The sequence below is a fragment of the Atheta coriaria genome, unplaced genomic scaffold, assembly GCF_025399875.1.
Source record: "Atheta coriaria isolate IRGN ID8LTWV9N9 unplaced genomic scaffold, Caltech_Dcor_3.1 hic_scaffold_8_pilon, whole genome shotgun sequence".
In the NCBI taxonomy this organism is placed as follows: Eukaryota; Metazoa; Arthropoda; class Insecta; order Coleoptera; family Staphylinidae; genus Dalotia; species Dalotia coriaria.
The window spans coordinates 3,548,789-3,573,813 of record NW_027045450.1 but is presented as its reverse complement, the minus strand read 5'-3'; the positions used below and the strand labels follow the sequence as shown (position 1 = coordinate 3,573,813).

The following is a 25,025-nucleotide window of genomic DNA, read 5'->3' as shown; positions in this document are numbered from 1 at the left end:
TGATGCAACTTTGATGAATGTTTGCAAGGTTGTTCTTTTTTGACATATCTAGCATTGAATTTGTTTACGTTTGTGCGCTTGCTAGTGTTATCAGCGATGCCAAAATCAACTTCGCAATTTCTGACACATTGATGCATTGATTTTGATTTTTTTCGATTGAACGCAGCCATTTTTTCGCTTTTCTGTGTCGCATTACTCAACGTGTGTGCAAAGTCCAGATCCGGGATCGCCGCGTAACCTCCGCACATGACTCACAACGCATCGGCCCGTTTATTTATCTTTTTTTTTCATCATCATCTAGCAATCCACCCACGCTTTCACAATTCGTTTAAATTAATTGATGAATTACAACCGATGGCGAGTTTTACGATCATTCCAGGACACGTGTACTCACACGTGAACGATAGTGATAAATTTAACGACATGAATGTGCAAAAACATCAAGTTCATTGAATTCGGTTGTTAGGCAGTTGTGTCGCCATCGTAAATCACGCAAAAAAAAAACGGTTGAGATTTTTTTTCGGAGGCGTGATCGAAATTCCACGCGTTATCAATCGCGGGGTCAGCTTGTGTTTTGGTCGCCATGGACAAGCAGTGGAATCCAATTAGGAATATTAATTACACCGAGTTTCATGTGAAGTTTCCTAATCACAACACGTCCGATTGATGAAAGTCGAGTGACTAATATGACAAATATGTCGGTGAGTTTACAACAACAAGATTATTTATCCCAAATAAGTGTTGTAGTATTTTAAAGTTGGACTCATGTGCCGCCATTTTATTATAAAAACAACAGTTTATTTATTTTCTAACAATTACAATGTTTGTTTTATACTCTGGATATATTACTCATCTAGAGGTATGAGGTTGTCTTCCGATTTGTGTTTTTAATTTCATATTAATGTTTGCATTTAGTTAAGACTCGAATAATTCGAATAAATTTTTAGTTTACATCACAGAAAGAGAGAGATAACATACATATAACATGTACGTGTATATGCTTGGAAATAATCATAAATCGATTAGATTCATTGTCATTGTGCGACATTTTTCTTACGCTTATATTCTATTAGAGCTACAGTTTGTGTCTAGTTATTTCAGCTAACGCTATTTGTTCGATATTGTCTCGGCGGCGAACCGAATCATCGTCTGTCAATTTGTTTTGCATATACATCAACTCAACGTGCAACATTCAGATGTATATTGTGTGACGACAATTAATAATTAAATATTGCAAGCGCACGCGCTATTTTCTAATTGATTCGTAACTATTTTAATACGACTACACTTTTAGATAATATTGTTTTGCTGATTGTGATCTATTCATATATATTCTATGCTTTGTTAAACGATTGTCTCTCTATGTTTGCATTATTTCTATAACACATAAACCAGACATGCCCAATTTTTGGAGGAGAAAACAGAAAACAATAGAAATTATTGGACAGGTCTGATTGTGAGGAAGAGAGGTGTAAAAATAGGTTAGAATTAGCTAATCAACGAGTGTAGGTGTAGTGTGGAAGTAAGAGCACTGCGCAATGATTCATGGGACTTGTGTCGTTATAAAAGTAGGAAAATCAAGTTGTACAACAAGTTGCTTATCGTTTTGGTATCGAGCATGGTCCGCTTTCATCAAATTGATCTTCATCTGATGAGTCCTGGTGTGATTCAGCAAGTGAAGATTGTTTTGACAGCGACTGAAGCAAAATTAAACACATATTTTTAAAAGTTATGCAATAAATAAATAAATTTCATCATACTTGTTGTAATTTACGTCTGGGAGGAGATCGTTTATTCCACAAAGCTTCCAGTTGATCAAAATGTTGACTCTGGGCTAGAGATCCTTGCTTGTTAGGCAACCCGCCCTAAAATATAATATTTGGTAAAATTTTTGAAAATTAATGGAATTTATAATTATTACTTGGCCATCTTTTTGTGGTATCTTGGAAATTTCCTCCATACTCGCCGAAACAGAAAACCTGCGCTTGAATCTCTCATCAACCGCTGGTATAACTAGATTTGAGGTTAAGTGCGCATATTTTTTCTGCCACGTGTACGTGTCCAGCGACACTTCTTTCTTGAGCAAACGCCGTAGTTGACGTTTTGGTGCAGCTTTAGTAGGATCTAAAATTTAATTAATTTAAAATTAAATTTTGATGTTGTCAAATACTGGTCATAACTCACTTTCAATTATATCCTTTTCAGGTGCACAGTATGTAGGCAATTTAACATACTTTGCCGGTGTATTATGCAGACAAATAATTGGCATATATTGCGTATCTTTCAGCATAACCGAAATCCGCGACAGGTCAGAAGATGGTTCCACACGCATCACACAAGAATGCATTTGTAGGGACGTCAGTGGCAACCCTCTCTTTGTATCCCAAATAATGATACTTTTATCATCCGAACCGGAAATGGCTATGGTGCCATCTCCCGAGCACTTCACACAGGTAATATAACTCAGGTGGGCTGATAGCGTATGCAGGTCAGCTCCAGTATTGATATCCCAAACAATAAGATTACAATCACATGATCCACTAATGACTATGTTTTTATCCGCAGCGGAAACAGCAACACAAGTGACTGCATCAGTGTGACCAATGAATACCTGAGACAACTTCCCACCGGAAGTCTGCCACACCTTCAAAGACATATCCCTGGACCCTGTGATCACATGCAGAGAATCCATTGTAATTACAAAACATGTGATCTCTTCAGAATGAGATACAGTGTATTTTTCATCTTCACGAACCAAGGACCATATCTTGAGAGTTGTCTCCGCATTTGTACACAATGCGTATTTCATATTATTGGTCACTCCAACACAATTAGATGGTCCTGCCACTGATTGTATCAAGTTCCCGTTGTCAGCTAACCATATACAGAGGGTATCATTACGATCGCTTGAGATAATCCGTGTTGAATCCATCATGACCATCACGGTGGAAACCGGTGCTTGGTGACCCTATGAATGAAATAAATGTTTAAAAAGTTTTATATTGATTTTTATAGTGTTTACTTTGAAAGTGGCCACAAGGGATCCCAAAGTCAAGCCCCAAACTTTAACTGTTTTATCTTCGGACGAGGAGGCAACGAATAAAGTATTCGGCGCGAAACTGACATCCGTGATGGCGGCTGAATGGCTGTTGAGAGTTAGAAGCAGTTCATGCGTGTTGAGCTGCCACACGTTGACGAGATTATCGCTCGCTCCGGTGGCGGACAAGAGTCCATCTCGTGCAATCTCGACGCAGGTGATGTAACCAGTATGTGGGAGTAGATGGTGTGCGGACTTTTTCAGTTTGAGCAGACTCCGCACGTTATCATCGGATCGAAACGGATAGAAGAGCACTTTATTTCCACCTTAAATTCAGCATATATAAATTTAACCCTGAAGATATCCCTGAAAAGGTTCTACCTGCGGTAAGTAGGAAATCATCTTTATCTGTAACCCGCACCGCGGATACTTCACCCTGCTGACCTGAAAGTGTTTTTGCTAGTTTTCCACTATGAACATCGTAGATATAAACCCGTCCGTCTGTGCATCCCACTACTGCTCGACAACTATCTTGAGCCAAACAAATAGACTTGACTCGGGATTTGTGTTCACTGAGCGAATGCAACTCGGTACCAGTTGCTAGAGTACGCAGATAAAGATTATTATCCAAACAAGCAGTCAATAAAAAAACTGAATCGCTGGAGACATCAATCATCCTCACTGGAGATTGCATTTGAATTGTATTCAGTATCGTGAATGTTTCCAAAGACCACAGACATACAGTTGCGTCGTGACTCCCCGAGACCAAAACATCTCCGGCTGAGGTAACTTTTACAGCAGTCACAGGTCCACGATGATGGTCAATCTTCATCACCACTTGACCCTTTCCCAATGAACTAACAATAATACTACTTTCCTCGCCTCCACTGACAATCACAGAGTTGTTCAATGCGCTGGTAATACACAACACTGGTGCTATATGCTCCATTATTTTCAGGGTCATAGTAAGACCTCTAAGGTCCCAGACAATGATACTAAGATCTTCTGATCCTGTGAGGAGGTATTGCGATTGTTTTGTCACAGCCATACAGATGACCATGCCTGTGTGACCTTTGAAGGTGTGTACCAGAGTGTTGCTCATGATGTGCCACAGTTGAGGTTCATTATCAGGACAACAGATTACATGTTGACCACTTGGGGTTGATTCTATCAAACGCACACCTGGTGTGTTTACAATTTTACTTTGTGATGGTAGTGTGGGTTGTACCCAGTCAGTTAATGGTACTACCAAAGGAAGGGTAAACCCGTCACACCAGGCCATTGCAGCGGTGACCAGGGTGTTCATTAGCCCTGAACCGGATTTTTCTACTACCGGACGCAACCAGGCAATGATTTGTGTGCCTAGTTGATAGGTGTCTTTCGTTAAAATATCAGTTGCTTTGCGAATGGCATGATAGATCAATTCAATCTCTCTGTCCAGCAGGTAACACCGAACGTGTTCTAGCACGCAACGCAGGTAACTTACGGATATTGTGTGGACCTGTTAAACAAATATTCACATCTCACATATTTTTACAAAATGGGTATGAATGGGAACTTACAGCGGCCAACATAAAATCATAATTGCACATGGTCAATGTTTTCAGTTTTAGGACATCTCCTGCTTTGAGGAGGTGTATCCATGATTCTTCAACATGGCGGAGACTGTAAGTGACGTCACTATGTAGGGTTGATTGGAAAGGAGTTTCTTTGATGTCTGAAGGTAAAGGAGCTAAAAATATTTGTTTTATAGGATAAAAATAAACAATTTAATGATTGTGGGGAATACCTGGTTCATCTTCAGATTCACTATTCTCCTCATCACAGAATTCTGAGAAGAACATGTTGGCTATTTCTGTATGCACACTCTTTTGCACTTCCTGTGAGGTTAGATATCTTTTCCTTGCAAAGTCTTTAATATTCTGATGTCGCCATTCAATGAGCAGTTTACCACTCATTAGCTTCTCACAACAAAGGTCACCTTCAATTTTAGTCAATATTAAATATGATTTAATTTTTATTATAAGTCACTTACTCATTTTTCTTCTTACTGAACATAACGTGGAAAAATTAAAATCTGCATTTTCAATGTTTATCACTGATTCAGTTGTGACATTACTGGTAGGCATCAACATCTCTAATAATTCAGTTTCTGTCAAACCATATTCCGCACAGGTAATAAACGAAGATAATCTTTTAATAGCGGGTGTACCAAAAGTTAACTCCAAAGTAGAAAATGTTTCATCCAATTGTTCTAAATCATCATAAATATTTTAATATTTAAATTTAAATATTTCATTTGGCGTCTTACCATGGAACCCTCCAACACCTGGTAACTCCATATAGCAATCAGGATGTTTCATTCTTTCTTTTTGTACAGGCGTAAGTCTCAACCCATCAAGTTCAACTCCACTGGTACAAATTAAATAACAATTTTTCGGTAAACTGATTGGTAACCAGCTTAATGCCGACACCAGATCCGAATCCAATGGATTCAACAAATGCAGATCATCCAGGAATATCACTAACACCTGATTCATATCTTCAAACATACGCAGAAGAGTTTGAAACCAATTATTAATATACAACGGGTCAAACGAGGCGTCCTTTGGTAAAAACCCATCGGGAAGTTTCAAAGCTATACAAATCTGTTGACATATAACCCTTAACAACTCCAAATTGTAGGATGACCGAGGAGTCCTTGCAATCGAGCGGACAATTCGTAATAATTTACAAGAGAACCACGACTCAAATTGTTTGTAGACAGTTTTGATCAGTGACGTTTTTCCCGATCCGGTATTGCCATAAATAATAATAGGATTGTGACGGGTATGCGTCGTATTAAGAACAACCTTCTCGATGCGATCAAGGAGGTCAGACTGAGAAAAGTCAATAACAGGTTTTTCAAAGTGATTAATCGTTAGGTGAGTGATGTTTTCCTGAAAGTTCTCCTCGACGATCTTTTTGCGCGATTTGAGGTCGGGTTCATCATCGAGAGACTTCTTGATCATCGTCTGCAGTTTATTGAGGATTGTGTTTTTGAATTTGTTGAGGTATGCTTCGTGATCGTTGTGCTCTGGATCCAATCCTCCGCTTCTCCAAGGCACTCTTAATTTATTCATAGCAATAGAAATACAAATAAAAATTGATTTGATTCGTTTTAAGCAACTTACTTGAAATAACATCGGTTCTCTTCCGGTATTAGAGCCTCAACGATATTCTGAAAAACAAACAAATAAAAACACAATATGGAGATGTTGAATATGCTGACATATCAAGCGGAAAACTTATGAAAGTCGGAAGTTTGCACCGCGCTGGAAACATGAGACTTACTTGGAATCTATACTCGTTAGACGTTGACGTCGCATCCGGTGTTGTTGTTGGTAGCGGATCGAAGTCCCGCAGGACGCTGAGTACACGATGCGCGGTGCCAGGTGCCAATCCTGCGGAAAATCAACCCGACGTTGTTAATTTTTTGACACCGCTGCATTGGAAATCAGTTTGCTTATTTATACCGATAGCGTGGTGGAATTGTCGCTCGACTATCGATTGCAACAGCGACGCGCACTTCCGCTTTGTTGGCTCGTCCTGTTGGTTTATTGCTTCGGTTATCGCCTGATGCAGATTGTCAGCAATCGGTTTCCATTCGTCATATTTTAATTTTCTGTCAATTCAGATCAATTTATTAATTTAATGCAAAACACAATGCATTTTCATTGTTTTTACGTACTTGTAATCACTTTTTAAGATATATTCATCGCCATTTTGTATATACCATTTACTTAAGATGTCTGCGTTGATTTTCAACATGGCGGACATGATTTCCGAGCTGATACGATATGGTAACGCGCATGGTGAGTATTTATTTCCAAGTAGAGGCTAATTATAAAAAAATATATTAATTTTTATGATTTTATTATTAAAAAAAAACACTAACTAGAAAAAAACATCCTCTGGAGACTTGATGACATGCCCGTATTTGATCTAGATGATCTTCTTGCAGTGCTGGATCATATACAACAGCTTCACTAGTTCCATAATGCATATCGACAAGTTCCACCTAAACAAATTTATTTTCAATATTTACCCACTTCACATCAGCAGATTTAACGCTTACAAACCTCAATTTGGTATTCATTGCAAACAATTTGCAGCTCCGGCCCTACAAATTCCAGCAATAGTTTTCTCTCCTCTGCAAAGTCTGCAAACACGGTTAGATTCTTGTTATTTAACTTTGTAACCACCGATTCATCTAAATTAACTTAATACATAGTAGTAATCCGAGTGTATTTTCAAGGCAACCCAACAAACACACGTAACTATTCGTAGATTTGGTTGCCTATAGCAACTGGCTGTGATTAACCCAAACTTTTATCGTCGACTACATTTATCTCTCATTTAAAGCAGTCAATTTGCTCCTCGGGTGTCCTTTGAGCCTTTCAAACCGAGACTTTGTTGCGCCTTGTTGCCCTTTTGATTTATTCCACTCGCATACCCTTGTTGCGGCGCCCTTGGTTGTTTTGTTTCGTTAACGGGCACGCGCATGACGTCGTCTCAGCCTGGCTGACTAATTTAACAGCGCTTTCCGCGTCATATCAACCACTATTCCTATTCGTATTCGCTGGCCCAACTCCTGGGAAACTAAAAGCCACCGCAGAGGTTTATCCCCTAACCGGGTTTAAAATAGAATATTTTCTTCTCGCTCGCGCATACTAAACTGTGTTGTTGATGTTGGAGATTGCGATCTACATGACGGCGTGTTTGCTAAGGACGCGCAAGATGCCGCGTGTCGTTGTGGATGTTTGGTTGTTATTTTGAATGATTTAAAGCGGATTAATCGTCGGTGGCGTGGTGCGTTCACATCCGGAGCAGATGGAGGAGTCCCCCGGGGACATTATCGCAAATCGAATTTATTGCCGCAGGGGATGATACTTATACATTTCCGTTCAGCAATCGTTCGTAACTTAATTTACACGTTTAAAATACCAAATGATTTTATTTAAAAAAACATTTTTATGTAATTTTGTTGCCTACACCATTGTGATTCTAATTTGGGTTGCCATTTTGAAATTAGTACGGTGACACGACTAATCCAAAACTTTGGAAACGGACATTGCGGCAAAAGTTTCGCTGCTAGTTTTCGGCTTTCCGGCGAATTCAATTTACATAGTGTTAACCCAATTGCGAGACATTAGCAAGTAATCGAATGACGTAAGTTATTTCATCGCGCGTGTGTTCAACATTTATGCGAGTTTAAAACATCAATTTTGTTGTACGAGTATTAACTTCTCGTTTACGAATCTATAGCAATAGAAATTTATCACTGATAGTGTGAGTGTAACTTTTAGTTTTATTTGACGTTTTCTGCGTGAGTCGCATTTTTCCAAGTTGAAAGCAAAAGAGTGAACCGTGTGCTTTGTGAGCGAGTATAACTTAAGATTAAGCTTCGCGCCGGAAGCGCACAGAAAGCGCCGCGAAAGTCTACGACGTCGAAAGACGAAAGAGTGAAGACTCTGCACAGAGAAGTGTTTACGCATGTTCATCGAGGAGCACAAAAGGGCCCGAGAACGACGTGTTTATTTAGTTTTGCACCATCCTTCAGTAAGAAAAACAAAGAAAATGGCAGCAGAACGCCAAAGTAAAACATCACAGGGAAAATTCCAGCGTCAGCGCGGCAATGGAAAGCAAATAAATGGAAAAAAGCAGCTGCGCCGAAATTGTGTTCTGTGATTTAATATAATTCGTGTTTATTTAAACAACATTTTTATTACAATCATATAGTGGACGGTAGAATACCCGAGGAGAATACTAAATTTTATGAAAAACTACTTTTTACTCATTTGGTTCATCCGGGCAGATTTTAATAAAAGAAACTGGTTGAAATGTTTTATTTTTTTTATGTAACTCGAAGAATTTTAAAGATTTTTGATCAGTCTAAGCGTCATCTTGTCTCAAATTATATAACTATACTACCTAACTATGTGTACATCTCAATAATAACTTTCATCCCTTATTTAACCGGCTTCCAGTTATAATTGCGCAACCAAACTTTACAAGATTACTAACAAGGGTATTCTAAAGATTTTCTGAAAATTTCATCAAAATTGGTTCAGTTGTTTCGTTGTCAATTGGGAACACACATACATACACCTATAGATACACTAAATATAACATATTTTAATAAAAATGTAATTGTAATTAATTTATGTATACTTAGTTTTATTAACTTTTCTCGCGGCTTTACCATAATTACATTCAACCATGCAAAAGTATCGATTGCCGTTAAACGTGCTTTTTACCGACTTGCGCGCCAATGAAGTCGCACGAAATTGTTATTATTATTATTAAACGCGTCTAATGATACATAAAAATAAGTGCATAATAAACTCGCTCGATTTCTTCGTACCCTCTTTAATCGCGGCTTTTATTAAAAACTTTTCGTTTTTTTTCTCCCATCATCATCATTATCATCATCTCCATCATCCTCCTCATTCAGGAAAGAAAAAAGCATAGAGCACAAGGTAAAAAAACTTATTTTACTAACATAATCTTCAATCTGATAAAAAATTTGCTGAGTTTATTTCTTGCCTCAAGTAAATAATAAGAAAACAATTGTATAATGATATATACATCCGTTGGAGAAACGTGACAGTAAAGAAACATTTTGTTTGGCGTCATTTGCAGACATTTACATCCGTTTGTGAATACGTAATTCATTTCCAAGTGTTGCGATATAATGAGGCGAAAGAAAAACCTGCGCGCGCAGAAAAAGCGTATCGCAAGAAGCGAGACGAAAACGAAAAACGAAGTAATTTAATTAAATTGTACGCGCCGTGCAAAAAGCCACGTAAATAACACAGCTCATATCGCCGGCAGCGAACACATAAAGTTTCCAAAGTTCTCAAATGAAGGATGCCGACTGGCCGCCGGACAAGCGAACAAAATGTAAATGTAAACTGGAAAAAGTGAAACAAAGTTCTTTTTTCTTCCCACGTTTTGTGTTTCATGTTTAAATCATACGATATTTTCCAAAATTAATGTTTCTTTATATTTTTCATATTTAATTACTAACAAAACTTTTATGTTTTGTATTGTTGGTTGCCTAGCAGGCTGGTAGCGTTTAATAAATGAAGTTTCTTTTGTAACTCAGCAGGAATGTAATAATAAGATGGAGAATAACTAAAGAAAATAGATGAATTTAGTTAGTTAGTTTTGCGCGCCTTTGGCCCGTCGACGCTTTGCAACAATCGCGATACGAAATACCTACGTAGTTAAAGTGCATAAATCAACGTCACTCGCATGTAACCCAAGCGGCGCAAAATTACTATAATTTGTTATAAGTTGTGAGGCGCAAAAGCGAAGGAAATTTTCATTTTGCTTAGAGCTTTAGTCTGCAAGGCTGTAAATTAAGTTGCCTAGCATAAGCAAACATAACCCACAATCAACCGACGCTAAGAAAATCGAAACTGTCTGCGTTTACAACGTTAACAAACAGTTGCGGCTATTTTAGCGCAATCAAACAATCAAATGTTAAAATATCAGTACAAAAAAAAAAATTGTCAAAATTTAAGGCAAAATATTTTTTTCCAAATAAATTCCCAATAAATTCCCTAAATATTCACAGTTAATCCAACAACATATTTTTACCTACACAAATTTTAATATATTTTCACCATAAACATTTTTCTGTATCCAATGGAATGTGCACGATGTACATTATACGCAATTTGCATCGCGAAATGCTGCCCCATTTAGACCCTATTATATTTCTGTATATCGCGCATTTTTTCTTCATCCCTCACATTCCAGCACCACAGCATCCTTTCATTTCTCATATTCTGCGTCCTCTTACATTGCTTTGTGATACTTGTTGCGAGAGAAAATATAAAAGAAATCGCCGAGAAACGGTCATAATGCAAACGCTATTGATCAAAAGGCTTGTGGAAATGTGCACGGCGAGCACGGATGATTTATTGCCGGCGCAAATGCGTGCGCGCTACAATTTTTATTTTAAGTACGAGCGAACTGAATTCAAATCTGAAATCAAAGGCACGATGTGAATAAAACATTGTTTCGAGTTGTTTTGCAATTGGAATGTTTCCAAGTTATTGATTTTGATTGTTTTATTGAAGGTAGGGAATGTGTTCATGTAGTGAAATAACAAATTGAGATTTTATCACTAGAGATAAATAGTTTTATAGTAAATTAAACAATTTTAATTGAAAAAAATGCAAAAAATAAATAAAAACAAATAAAAACGTTATTTTGACTTGTTTTGTGTTGCACTGTAAGCTAATGCGCAGGCGCAAGCTCCACCCCGTGACTAAAACTCGTGACTAAAGTACTAAAGTCACATTATTGGCTTTCCTTGTTTAAAATACCACAGAAAAACTAAATAAAAACATGTAAATCATTTTTTAAATAAATTTATAAATTATTTAAACTTTAAATTGTTCAAAAATCAATATTAAACTTTAAAACCACAAAAAAAATTTAAAAAGAAAAAATTTCACTCCGCAGTGTATATAAACGTTATCCCTGATTAAGGATGTAATCAATATCCCCCAAAGGTCAAAGTTAAGATGCCATTTTGGTCCTGAGTTACCCGTGCACCACACCAAAATGAAAACAATTACGATAATTAACGTGCAGCGTTTGGCACCAGCCGCGTGTTAAACATGGCGCGCTCAAAAGGCGCACAAAGGTGTAATGAGATAATAAAGTAATTTATCGATTGTTGGGTGCACGATGCACGCGCGCGATGCGCCCCAGGTGGGCGAAAACACCGGAAGGATAATTAAACATCTCGCCCGAGGGCGGCCGCGCGGACCTTACCATCGCGGCGCGTCCTATTTATTACGGAGCGCGCGCCGGGAGACGCCCGGGCACTCCGGCCCATTTCATCCCGCTGCCATTTGCAGCGCCGAGGTGCTTTATCATCGGGCTGCTTTCTCCGTACGTTTTCATGAACTTGCGAACACGTTACCATTACCACCACGAAACGGACGTCGGAAGAAAAGAACAGAATGTTGGTGTTACAGATGTCCTCTGGGTTTGTATCTTTTGTGTATGCTTATGATTCTGGTTTTACTTTTATTCAGAGGGATTTTTTTACGTTTTAAGAACATATGGGAAAGTTTACTTCTTTGTGTCATGCTAAACTAGCATTAGAATAACGGAAATTTTTTTTTAATAAAAATTTTGTAATTTTTTCTTTGTTTTTCACAAAAAAATCAAATAATTTCATAGAAAATAAAATAAAAATAATAAAAACTATTTTTAATACAAAAATAAATATTTTACCTTGTTTATCACTAGCGATAAAAATCTTCACCAATTTCGGCGCGGGCCACTTGCTTGTCCTGTGTCCTTGCAGAATCTCCAATATCGTGTCGTCATTTTTCGTGTTCTTCGGCGTGGTGCTCGGGTTGGCGCTCATCTTTCACGGGCTTCTTTTTCCACTTAAAAGAAACCAGATACTTCCGGACGATTATTTATTTCTTTAAACGTAGATCTACAACAAAATACAAGTTTTAGATAAATAATACTCGTATATCTTATGTTTTAACCTTGTTATTTGTGATGTGAATATTTTAAATTGTAAGGGTTTCGTGGGTGGAAAGGTCGGAAGGACCGTGATCAAAGTTTAGACTCTAGAAAGGTAATGACTTTAGTGACTTTAGAGAAAATACCATTTTCAGCGAGGACCCAACGCCACGATGATAATTGCGTTAGTAAACTTAACTGAATTTGCAAAATTAAGTAAATTAAGCCAATAAATCTCAGAATAGTAGCCAATGCAATTAGCTGAACAATAATAATTTGATTTTCTACGTTAACTTACAAAATGATTAAAATTCTTACTGATTTATTCACAATTTAGTCAATTTAACAAACAAAATTATTAAATTAATTGTTTATCTTAAGTTTCAAGCTATTTGTTTGAAAATTTCAAATTTATTTGCTTAATTTCACCAAGAATTTAATTATAAATTATTTGTATCACAATTTAAATTAAATCGCACATAGTTTTGAACTAATTAATTAATTCTACTTTGAAACTATCATTCCTATTCAAGGGGAAAATACGTAACCTAAACAAGAATAGTTCTAATTAATAACAAATTATTTTGCAGTCAATTTTGAATTTTTTTCAATTTTTTTTTAAACTTTGTTTATTCATATTTTAGTATTTTATGGTGAAGGCGCTGGGCAAATCAATAATCCAGGTTGTTTATTGCCTTGGATTGCCAGGTAGATATTCGAAAATTGCTATTTCACATCTATCGGATTTTCGAACGCTTTTAGTGCTTCGCTTTCAATTAAAATACGACCGAAATTGGAATCATTTGTTCGGCCGCTAACGATTCGCGGCGTGCGCGTTTCTCTCGCTCTCTGGATGCTCACATTCTCACGCTCTCGTCTTTCCGCGTCCTATTCCTTCACTTCACTTCAATCCGGCAACGAGCCTTACGTCGTAAAGCACTTTAATGGCGGATGCCGCGGATTCCCGGCGCGGCGTCGGCGAGTGAATGCGCGCCGCTACATTGTGGCGGATTTATTTCCGCTCGAGGCGTGCTTTAAGCGAAGGCGCATTTTCCAATTAGCGGATGAGAAAAATTGCGATTTGATTTCAACGCACGAACGCAGCCGACGAATTTAATCTGCAGTAATGCGCAATAAAAGACTACAGCACCAACTTAAAACGTTTGTGTGGATAGTCAAGTTATACTTGCTTTTGTTTAATTAATTAGATTTTATATTACTTGTTTATTTACCATGGAAATATAATTTTTGCGTTGAGAGCTATTTTTTACGCGCAAGACACACATCAAAGTTTTTCACCTAAAAGCTTCGCTTAATGCGATTGAACGACAAACATAAAACTTTACTTTTGGCTTCTTTTCACAACAAAATAAAAATAAAAAAATTGAAGTGTAAAGGCAGTTTGAAATTTGCGATAATAACTTGAAAGCATATTTACTTGTATTTTAGTTTATTGATATTTTTTTCGGTCCAAAAATTTAAAGATAATATTTTGTTATAAAAATTGCAAAAAAAATCTGTTTTTAATGTCGAATGCACTTGATAATAAAATTGTAAATAAAACCTAAACGGTAAATGATAGGAAAAAAAGTTACTAAAATAATCGATGTAGAATTAAATTATCTATCAGAATCCAAAATTAGAATTTAAAAATTCAAATTTTTAATTTTGATAATAAAAAAAGAAATCTTTTGCTTTTTTTATGATTTTTTCAATAAATGCAACTTTTGAAATAATTGGAACTTGTTAATTCGAAATTTAAATTATAAATTAGATGTTCCATGCATAAGTAAATTGTATGAATTCAATTCTTTTCATGTTCTGTATTTCAACATCGAAAGAATCAGTGTTTACAAACAAACAAGTTTTTCTTATCTCGTGCGTGATTTTTGTGCGGTCGCCACGCGGTTGGCTTGCATACCACGTTAGTCTCAGTTTTGTCGTCGGGTAATCTGCACGCACAGACAATATTCTTCACAATAATTTGAGTTCTTAATTTTTCGTCGCGATATTACGTAATATTTCTCAATGCTTCTTGGATTGTGCCCGAGTGATGTGCGACTTCCTTAAACGCAAAGGTAAGCAAATTTTTAAATTCTGTTCCCGGATTCTGATAGATAATTTAATTCTACATCGATTATTTAAGTAACTATTTTTGCTTACATTTACCGTTTAGACTCTATTTGCAATTTTAATACAAAATGTGTATTTTGCATCATAGCACAATATATTCTACAATATATTCAGTGTTATATACAAATAATTTTATATTTTCTTATTCAATATTTGTTTTATGTTTTGCGGGTGTTTAAAGTTGATCGGAGAGCTTTTGCGAGATGCGAGGTGTCATTCGATTATGCGCTCGCGAAATTGACTTGTCGGTGCGCGACGTGCGCCAAAATTGGTTTTTCATTGTTTGGTTTTTACGCGCGATGAGTGCCAAAACGATGGGGGCGGAGGTAGCGCGGGGAGGCGAGAGTGCTTTTCGATTTTGATATGCGCTGTTTGCGGACGACGGTGCGCATTCAATGAATTTTAATCAATTCACAAACACGTACTCACCGTCAATCATAAAAGTAATCATTTATATCATTCTGTTTTATTTTAAACGCAGTTTTTGGTAAAAATATTACGATAAATGCATTTTAATCTATAGATAATATTATTATAGTGTAAAAAATTATATTTTACCCCAAAAAGTAGCCGGAGTGAGAAGTTTAGACGCAAAATTAATTTCTGAACGTATTCTGTCTTACAATTGTGATCAACTTGCACTTTAGCAACGCTTAGCGACGTGATTTTTGCGCTATTTTTTCTATTTTTACTCAATTTCCACATTAAGACTTTTAAATTTAAATTTTTGTATTTTAAATCTTCGAAATTTGTTTGCTCTCTACTAAAAAAATATAAAATTAATGTAAAAACTAAATATAAGCTCCACCCCGTGACTAAATCCCGTGATTAAAGTACTTTAGTCACGACCTTGGCCGTTCATGTTTAAAATACCACTTTTTGTGTCTCAAAACTATGGAAAAACTTATTTATTAAATTAATTAATAATTTTATGTATAAAAAACCTAGTAACTATTAAAACTCAAACAAAAATAAAATTTTCTAATTAAAAACTTTCTGATAAAGTTTAAAAACAAGATAATCCATTATATTACGTTTTCTTAACAATTTTTATATTCTCAACTTTTCTTATTCTTTTCATATTCTGACTCATTACTTACCAACTCAAACTCAAACGCTTTTTTTTCCCTTGGTCGGCGAGCGTTTCATTGTGCACGCGCTTCTTTAATACGCTCGATGTGTTGAATGTTTGCGCCGCGAATTGTTTGCAAAGTCTTCTTAAACTGTTTTCGCTTTCTTCATAATACGCGTACGTCAAACAAAACGAGGAGGAAACAATGTCAGATATTCAATACCTGCCGGGGTAGCGGGGGCTCTCATCACTCTAACGGTCTATTGTTACACCTGTCTTGATTGACTCAGGATGGATTACCTGATCATCATGCATCAATTTCATTTTGTTTGGTGATAAACACGAGGGAAGCAGTTTTATAAAATTATTTAGGAATTAGTAATTTTTTTCTTTATCCGCGTAGATTTTAATAGAAATTTGGTGGATACAAACTTTCATCCTTTATTTTATGCCCTTTATATTGTTTATTGACAACAAAAAGTAGTCTATGTTATTTTCCTTTATATTAACTATGTCTATACAAAAATTCATCAAAATTGATTCGGTGATTTTTGCGTGAATGCGTTACAAACAAACATAATCACAAAATTGAAGAAAAAAAGCACTGGATATATAAATGTTCGCCATTTGTACGGCAACTCAAACTAAGCGTTTAACTTTAAAATTAATTTAAAGCACGTAACTGCACTTTGCAAAAGAAATAAATCATCAAATAATAAAATAAATCTCCCGACTTAAACAAACAAATAATTAACTAAAGAGATAACTGCAACCATATGCTCATATGGGTCAAACACACACTCACTCACACTCATATAGGTACGCACGTTTGTTTTTTCTGTTTGTTTGGTTTCGAAATGATAGCGATCGTACGTTTTGATAAATACTTGTCGCCGACGCGATGTCTATTTATCTTGCGCTTGCATCTATTCATCCAACGCGTATAGGCATGCCAGGGCACAGAAGCTGTACGGAAAACGAGAAACGAGGGTGAAACGAGGGTAGGAACGCGTTCGAACGCGCCCTCCGGAACAAAAACCGTCTCGCATCTCGCGCACAAAAAGCATGTCATTTTCATTTTTCATACTTTTTCAGCATCATATACAGTGTGTTCCAAACAAAGCAAATTTTATTTTATTTTGTTTTATTTTAGTTCAAAATATGTATTTTATGTAGAAATAATATTTAAAAATGATTTTTGTGAAGTTTAAAAGATAATTTGAAAGGTTTTGTGATATTTGAACGTGAAAGATATTGGTGTATCTTGCCTACGGTAAGGTTGGAAGCTTCTCGAGTAAATCAGGCGCGAATGCCCGCTGTGTCGAATTGGAAGCTCGCAGCTCGAATGCTTTAGGAGGCGAAATCAAAACATGAAAAATGGATTTTGTGCGGCGGCGATAAATCACGGCGCAAGGCGTGAGGAAAACTCGCATTCGACGAATTGGGAATTTGAATTCGAATCTGAATTTCATTCTTATGCGAAAACAAACACACAAAAAAAAGTTCAGCGCCGTAAACTTACGGAAATTAAGTTTAACATATGCTTCAGGTATTAACACATACACATTGTTCAAAAAAAAATTTTTTAAATAATTTTTTTGTTGCAAAACTTAAAAAAACAGGTTTTTCGTGACCGGATATTGAATCCTCGTTGGCGTCGGTCACTATTCTAACAAAGTGGACATTTTCCGACCACGCGTAATCGGCGCAGCGCCGTAACGCAATCATCGACGACGTCCGACCGAGTGCCGACCTCCAGTTTGAAGCGGTCTTTTCCTTTTGCAGCGGTTTCCGTTTGCACCGCGGGCTCTTATCGCTGCTCGAGCACGTTGAGCACATTGAGAGCACACATTGAGCACATTGCCGAAACGGACGTAACGTCGTTTGCAAGAGTAGATTTACTTCGTCTATTTTTACATGGCCCGCAGAACATCGCAACGATCGAGTTGGAGCGCTATAAAGAAATAAAAGAAAACTCATAATAAGAATGAGTGAAGGACGTTCGCAGAGCGAAGGGAAACGAAAGAAAACATACGTTTCTGGTCGATCATATAAATAACTTAGGTTCAATCATATTTGTGAGTGATGTGTCTATAAATAGAGAAGTTAGGTTAAAGTTTTATGTTGATGTGCTTCCAATAGATGGCGTTAGTTGAAAATTATGCTAAAAATACTCAAATTACGTTTATTTTTGCTTAAATTTTCAAAACTTTGACTTTTTTTGCAGAAATGCGTTAACTAATCAACCGCATACTTCTGCGGATATAAATTTACATCAAATTAAAACATTTTGATGCCTGAATTTTTTTTTTTTTTCAAAAAAACTACTCGAAAATCTATTTTCAAAAACCCGTTCTTAATTGAAACATTTGCAACGATTCTTTTGCTTGTCATATCTGCCTCATTGTTAATTCAATTGGTGTGCGGGCGTTTCCATTTTCCATTAGGCCGCCCCAGCTCCACGTTCCGCGCGCATTTTCACTTTACATTTTTTCATCCCCGGCGCACTACTCGCTGCGTTATTAATAAAACATCAATCTTTATTCGCGTTGTTTCGAGCGTCTCACTGCTGAATTATAAATTGCGCAATTTCGAAAATAGCGCCGCCCGAAAATATCGATTTGGCGCCTCCACTCAGCCCATGCAATCAATTATGCATTGGTCACCATTACGTCACGTCACATCCGAAACACCAGCATAATTATAATTTGATTATGACTGATAGAAACGTTAATTCCTGAGTGTTTAAATATATAAATCTTGCATCTCTAACTGTACTATATATAAATGCTTTTATGATAATATAATTAAACAGAGAACTCTAAGCTTTATTAATAGTTATATTCATTATGATTATTATTATTATTATTATTGACGTGCGAGTATTCCGGGCGTCCTTATAATCTGGAAGTGATTCGTTGCGAACGGCGTCGGCTGGCATATTGTGTTAATCACAAAACGGTCACACGCATACACACACACAGCCGCAGACAACAAACGCAAACGCTGGTGCTCGTCGTCAATCGATAAGCAATTACGATTGTGATTGGAGGTGATTAAACGTTTGCCGAGATTGGGGCGTTGCACGTCATTATGGGGATTATGAGCGAAGATGCGCTCCGCCGCAGGATCAGCGCAAAAAGCGGATTTAATAGACTCAGTAATTAACTGTGATTCACAAAGAACATTAAATCTCTTTAGATTTTATGTAGGTTTCAAAATAAAATTAAAATTTATGATATCTATTAGTTATTAATGATATTTTGTTAAATAAATGTAGGAAATGTATCTAAATTTGTATTATAAATTTGATTATTAATTTTTTGTTTGTTTGTGACGCTTTCTAGCCAAAACTACTCAACCAATTTTGTTGAAACTCGGTTTAGAGATAGTCACCATCAAGAAGAATAACATAGGTCACTTTTTGTGGTAAAAATTTTCCTGAAAACGCAAAAAAAAAACAAATAAAATTTAAAGGAAGGTTTTGAAATAACATTTCTTATTTCTTTATATTAAAATGAAGTATTTTAGTACATAACACGACTAATAATAGGAAATTAATCAATTAAATTACTTTTTATTACAATCTACACTCAATAATCTATATTTTGGCAATAAATATTTAGCCTAGATTTAATACAGTGGAGGCGCCGGGCTGATCAATGCAATTTCTGTAAATATAATCTATTTGTGGCATATCCGACATTAAAACATACTCTATGTATAGAAAATTATACAAAGTGCTTTTTGCGGTGCCGTAATGGAAAAATGGATTCGTTTCAACATAATAATCCAATTACGCGCGCAGTATGACGCTAATGGGAAATTAAATCCGGCGCAAAATATCATTACCCCACCAAACATGTTCCCGGTATCATTTGGCATGAAAACACGTATTGAATTACCACAAGAAATTAAATACATCCAAATTCATACATTTCCAACTATAACGATATTCGAAGTGATAGGAATGTGAATTGGAGATGTTGCAAATCATTTTCTACTTACGCATAATAATGATTCAATGCTCACATACATGTGTAACTGTGTCGGTGTATTGCGTAAACGTAAATTACATCATGCGCCCGCCCGAGGTTCATTAGCGCAATGATTTTAGCCTCAACCGGGGAGCCCTTAATTGTGCCGCCGCCGCCCAGCATCCTGCGCGTGTCATCGTTCGACACGAAACTCTACCATTACATGTCTGTCAACATGAAAATTTGCGAATTTATTTTTACCTACCACGATTTTTTTGACGTGAAATATTTTTGCGAGGATTTGACAACACGCGTTAAATTTTAACGAAGTGTTTGCGCTATTTTCTGAATTTTTGCTTTCTCGTATTTATTTGTGACGCGATAAAGCGGAAGGTAAATAAAACAAGAACAGAAACAAATATGAATCAAATCCCATTTGCAAATAGAAAGAAAACTGATAAAAACCACCGCGGTTGCTTTGAGAGAAAATGTGGGCCCAAATCTCATATATCCAAAATATCCACAGAGTGTTTCAATAAAATACACATTTTTTAAACATAAAAAATTAAAAAAAACATTTTTCTGTAAATATTTACTTCTACAGAGCCAAAGATAAAAAAAATATATTTTTGACATATTTGACTTTTAAAAATTATGAGGATATATTCATATATTCATATGCATATCTATAAATATCAAAAATTTAGTTTAATGCATAAAAACTCTGTCGGCAGTCGAAGAGGAAAATATTGAAAATGCAATTTGACATCTTTGACGCGTTGCATCGCTGCAATATTGAGTTGCGAGAGCATGTGTGAGAATGAAGAAAAAAGAAAAATACGCGCAGTGTACCGAGAAAACTCGTCCTACTTGCCGACGTCTCTGTGCGCTTCGTACTTTATACTCTATTCAATTATGTGTAGTGCTCTCTATATTTCCTTTCACATTTATTTTAGCTACATATTCTCGTGCGCATAAGAAAGTTATTCAATATGTGCAAAGTCAACGTCAAAACATGCTCTCAAAGAAGCACAAACAGCATTTTGTAATTGCAAAACATTTTTACATTTGAAACACACAATGTTATTATATTTATACACACAACTTTTTCAATATCAGAATTTTTCAATATTTTTTATTAAATTTACTTTTTTTGCAATTTTAATAGCGTAAAAAGTGGTTTTTATATAAATTTAATATTTAGGTAAATAGATTTAAAAGTAAATAAATTCCACGTTTGACTGCAAAACGTTTTTCCACTTTATTTGCCCTCTCCGCGGTCGTTCTGATCCCGGCGTTTATTCCGAACTGAACGCTGATCCTCTGATCTCTCAATGAGCGTCTTTGATGCGCCCGTTCTCCTTAAATATTAACGTCTATGCTAATCCTCGAGGCATTCGAGCACCAACGAGCTCACGCATCAACGCAGCCAGACATCAAACCAGGCCTTCATGCCATCGACGCATATCGAGTCTTCATTTTACCAATTCTCATTTTCACTCAAAGTCAACCAACTCAACGCATATTAAGACGGAATATATGACTTGGGAATATACTCGCGCTACGGATATTTGCATGCGTAATGAAGACGCAAAGCGATGAGCAGATAAGATAAGGCGATGAAGGATTGTGAACTGTGAGGATATGACTTGCTGATAGGCGCAATCTCTGCGAAGCGCTCGAGCGTTAATATGACAAGCGCACGTTGAATATTTTTGTGTTGGTTTATCGAATGGGATTTAGCAGATTTGTGAATTTCGTGGATTATCGGATTACTAGCGTAAATAGATAAAGTTATTGCTGTGTTTTATGCTTGGATAAACTGTAAATATTTACAAAAATAACAGAAAGTTGTTTTTCGTGAATAATTAATTATTTATTTGAATATATAAATAATTACATTTATTTTTGCTTGTCTTATTAAAACTCGCAAATGTTTGGACAGTTTTGGCGCTTTTTGGTTTTGAAATATTTGATAAAACTTGTTTTAAAAGCTCAATCATAGTTAGAATTTTATAATTAAAATTTAAAATGGATAAAAATGCATTACTAGCAGTTTTTAATAAATAATAAATAATAAAAAGTAAAAAACTATACAAATATTTAATTAATTCTTAAAATTTAGTCTAAACTTACTGAATTTGCATTAATTTTCTTTAAAAATCAATTTTAAATTAATAAAAATCAAATTTTTATCTTTATCCGTTTTATTATTTACTTTAAACTTTTTTAAGGTTAACTTGAAATATTTTAACATTTTCCCTTCTGTACCCCTTGTTGTGTATTGTGGCGAAACTTTTCACTGTTAACTCAAGTTTGTTCGCGTTGTCTATTGACTGACTCTTCCCCTGTCGTTTGCCGTTCTTCGTCCGAGATGCGAAATCTCTCAAGTTTGGCGAGAAGGTAATTCTAATTGAAATAGACAAAGTTCGCCAGTGTTGGCAACGCACTGGGCTTTTAATACACTTACAACGTTAGAACTTTGCCTGTCAGCGACGCTTCGTAAAAGCGGCCAACTTTGAAATGTGCAAATTTCCATTTCGCGTTGGAAAATTCTCAAGCGCTGGCAATTTTTCATCGCGAAACGTGTAATAATCGCATCACTTGTATTATATTTATACAGAGTATTTGGTTCGTGATAGAATAACAGTAAAAGTTAGCTATGCAGACGTGAAGTTGGCAGTGAAATAGCGAATGCGAATGAGCAAATTAAATATTTATACAATGACCACCGCAGTTACCAGTCAGTTTTGTAACTACTGACGCCGTTTGAAATTAGTGTTTTGTTAATTAAATAGCTAGTGAAGTACACTTTGAATAACTTTCTATGCGTTGTGGTAATTATTAATGGGTTTGTATTATGTGGAGGCGCCGGGCTTAGAAGGATTATGCTTAGATGTAGATGTTTATATTCATGCCATAATTGCTGTTGATGTGTATATTTTACATTAAAAATTCTAAAATAAAATTTGTATGATTTATTCATTAACAATAATTAAAGTAAAAAAATTTAAATTTAAAATTTGTTTAAACGGAAATAAATTTTTGAGCAGTTTATTTTTATCATAATTTTGATCATGTTTAGCAAGATATTTTTATCGGAAACAAATTTTATGAAGGCACGCGAGCGATAGCATACGGTATTTGGTGGAGGCGCCGGTGGCGGCAGCGATAAAATGCGATCGGGTCACGCCATACTTTAGGCCGCAGCCGTGCGTTGGACGGTCGGGCCCGTCATAAATAATTTCGCGCATCGATTGTCCTCGCTCGTTTTTACTCAACGACTTCCAAACGCCGCCGCCGCCGCCGCAGAAAACCAAATTTACCCCACCGTCAACCAAAAACGACTCCACAGCATCCAATCGAAAGTATGCGTGCGGATTATTAAATTTAATCGTCGATGCCACGAAATTTCATTATCTATTCAAACATGCGACCAGCCACGACCCTCTTTCAAAAACATTCCTAATCGCTAAGTACTTTCAACACGTGTAAATTAAATTTTTATCTAATACTAATATTTCTGCTATAAAATCAATATTTTCCGGCCCGAAACCTTCAATTGTATATAATCGTCAACGCAAATATTTAAAATAATTCTCCAGTTTCGTAATATTTGCGGCGCACGTCTTTAAACATGCGCGCCGGAGACGTTGTGCAAACGTGCGGAACAAATGTTGGAACACATCTAGTTGGCAACGCGCGCGTGAATTTAGTAAATTAACACATTTCAAACATGCGAGCAGCGCAGATGCGTCCGCCACAGAGCATCGGCGAAATCGTTCGGTAAACATTCAGCGACGTGCACTATACGTTGTTTAATTTATTTGTGCGAATCGAGGCACAAAAAGAGTGTGAATCACGAGTGTGCACACAGTTTTTTTCACGCTTGTAACAACCACTAGTTAAAACTATCGAATGTTGATGAATGACAAGCGTACAGAGAAAAAAATTTTTGAACATGCACAAAGCTTGTATACAACGTTGAATACAAACAATAACAATCAGTTATTGTTTAATTTGACTGGGAAATGTTAAAAATATGTGATTTTATGCTTTTTTTATTATTTTTACAAAAATTGAAAAAAAAAGATTTTTAGGTTTTTTCTTTAAAAATTATTCAAAATTATTTTTCTAATTTTATTTTTTTTGTCTTTTAATTATCTATATATATATATATATATATATATATATATATATATATATATATAAATGAATTGCTGTTCGTTAGTCTCGCTAAAACTCGAGAACGGCTGAACGGATTTAACTTTTCTTGGTCTTGAATTATTCGTGGAGGTCTAGGGAAGGTTTAAAAGGTGAGAAAAATTCGAATAATTGCCGGGAAAATCCTCAAAACAGCTCTTTTCCATAGAATAAAATTTGACATTGAAATTCAATCATAGTTATAGTTAAATAGTTGAATTCAAGATGGCGCGCTGAAGTGCATTATTGACAAAACTTTATATGCATAATTTCTTTAAATTAAAATTGCTAATCTTATTGATAGAATTGACTCTTACTACGAGTATGTCTAGAACAAGATAGTAAAAACGAATTACATATTTATTAAACACTGCCGGAACGAAGTCGCGGGCAACAGCTAGTCAAAAATAAATTTCTTAATTTAATTTTTTAATTTTTGCCAAAATTAATTTTTTTTCTAAAATTTTTTTTTTCTCTCTTAAAATTACAAAATTTATATTTGAAAATATGAAAAAAAATCTTATTTACCTTCTCCAAACACCTGTTACTTTTCTGCTGAGAAAAATTCACGCTCGCCACCAATATAACGCCTCAAAAACTTTTGACATTCCGATCAATTTATTATTCTATTTATACGCGCCGAAAAGTTGAAATAACAAATAATCTCGCGGTCGAACGCCTACGATCCGGCTCGCTGTTTATTTCCACAGCAGCGCGCACTAGACACTCGGAAGCAAAGCATTTGTTCGCTTTTGTTGCCGGCAATTACCTGGTAAAGTAGTTGTTCTCACCGCGCGCAACAATTGCGAAACATATCGAGACAAATATCCAACAAGTGGCGTATGTGCGGGTGCGGGTGGTGTATAGGATCAATAGTCGCACTATTCGCACCGGCGACGACCGAGAGAGCACCGGGGAGTATTATTCAATGAGTAATGACTGGCAGCGGCGGCGGTGGCGGCGGCGGCTGTTGTACCTGACCCGGTGGAGGCGGTCACGCACGATGCGACGCGAACGCGAGTCGAACGCGCACTGCTCGTACACGCGCGTTCGCCAC

The 25,025-nt window shown here is 36.1% G+C and overlaps 1 protein-coding gene across 1 annotated transcript; it reads right to left on the bottom strand.

Annotated features, from left to right (window-relative positions):
* Nucleotides 1-747: 747 nt before the first annotated feature.
* Nucleotides 748-25,025, bottom strand: LOC135797358 (protein qui-1). The gene is made up of 18 exons (XM_065309661.1): nucleotides 24,497-25,025; nucleotides 12,341-12,551; nucleotides 7,159-7,238; nucleotides 6,975-7,097; nucleotides 6,768-6,916; nucleotides 6,553-6,701; nucleotides 6,371-6,480; nucleotides 6,211-6,257; nucleotides 5,349-6,145; nucleotides 5,073-5,291; nucleotides 4,827-5,018; nucleotides 4,600-4,769; nucleotides 3,419-4,538; nucleotides 3,023-3,363; nucleotides 2,185-2,968; nucleotides 1,922-2,124; nucleotides 1,761-1,865; nucleotides 748-1,697 (listed from the first exon to the last, which is right to left on the bottom strand). The coding sequence occupies exons 2-18, from the start codon at nucleotides 12,474-12,476 to the stop codon at nucleotides 1,599-1,601; spliced, it is 4,824 nt and encodes a 1,607-aa protein (XP_065165733.1). The 5' UTR covers nucleotides 12,477-12,551; nucleotides 24,497-25,025; the 3' UTR covers nucleotides 748-1,598.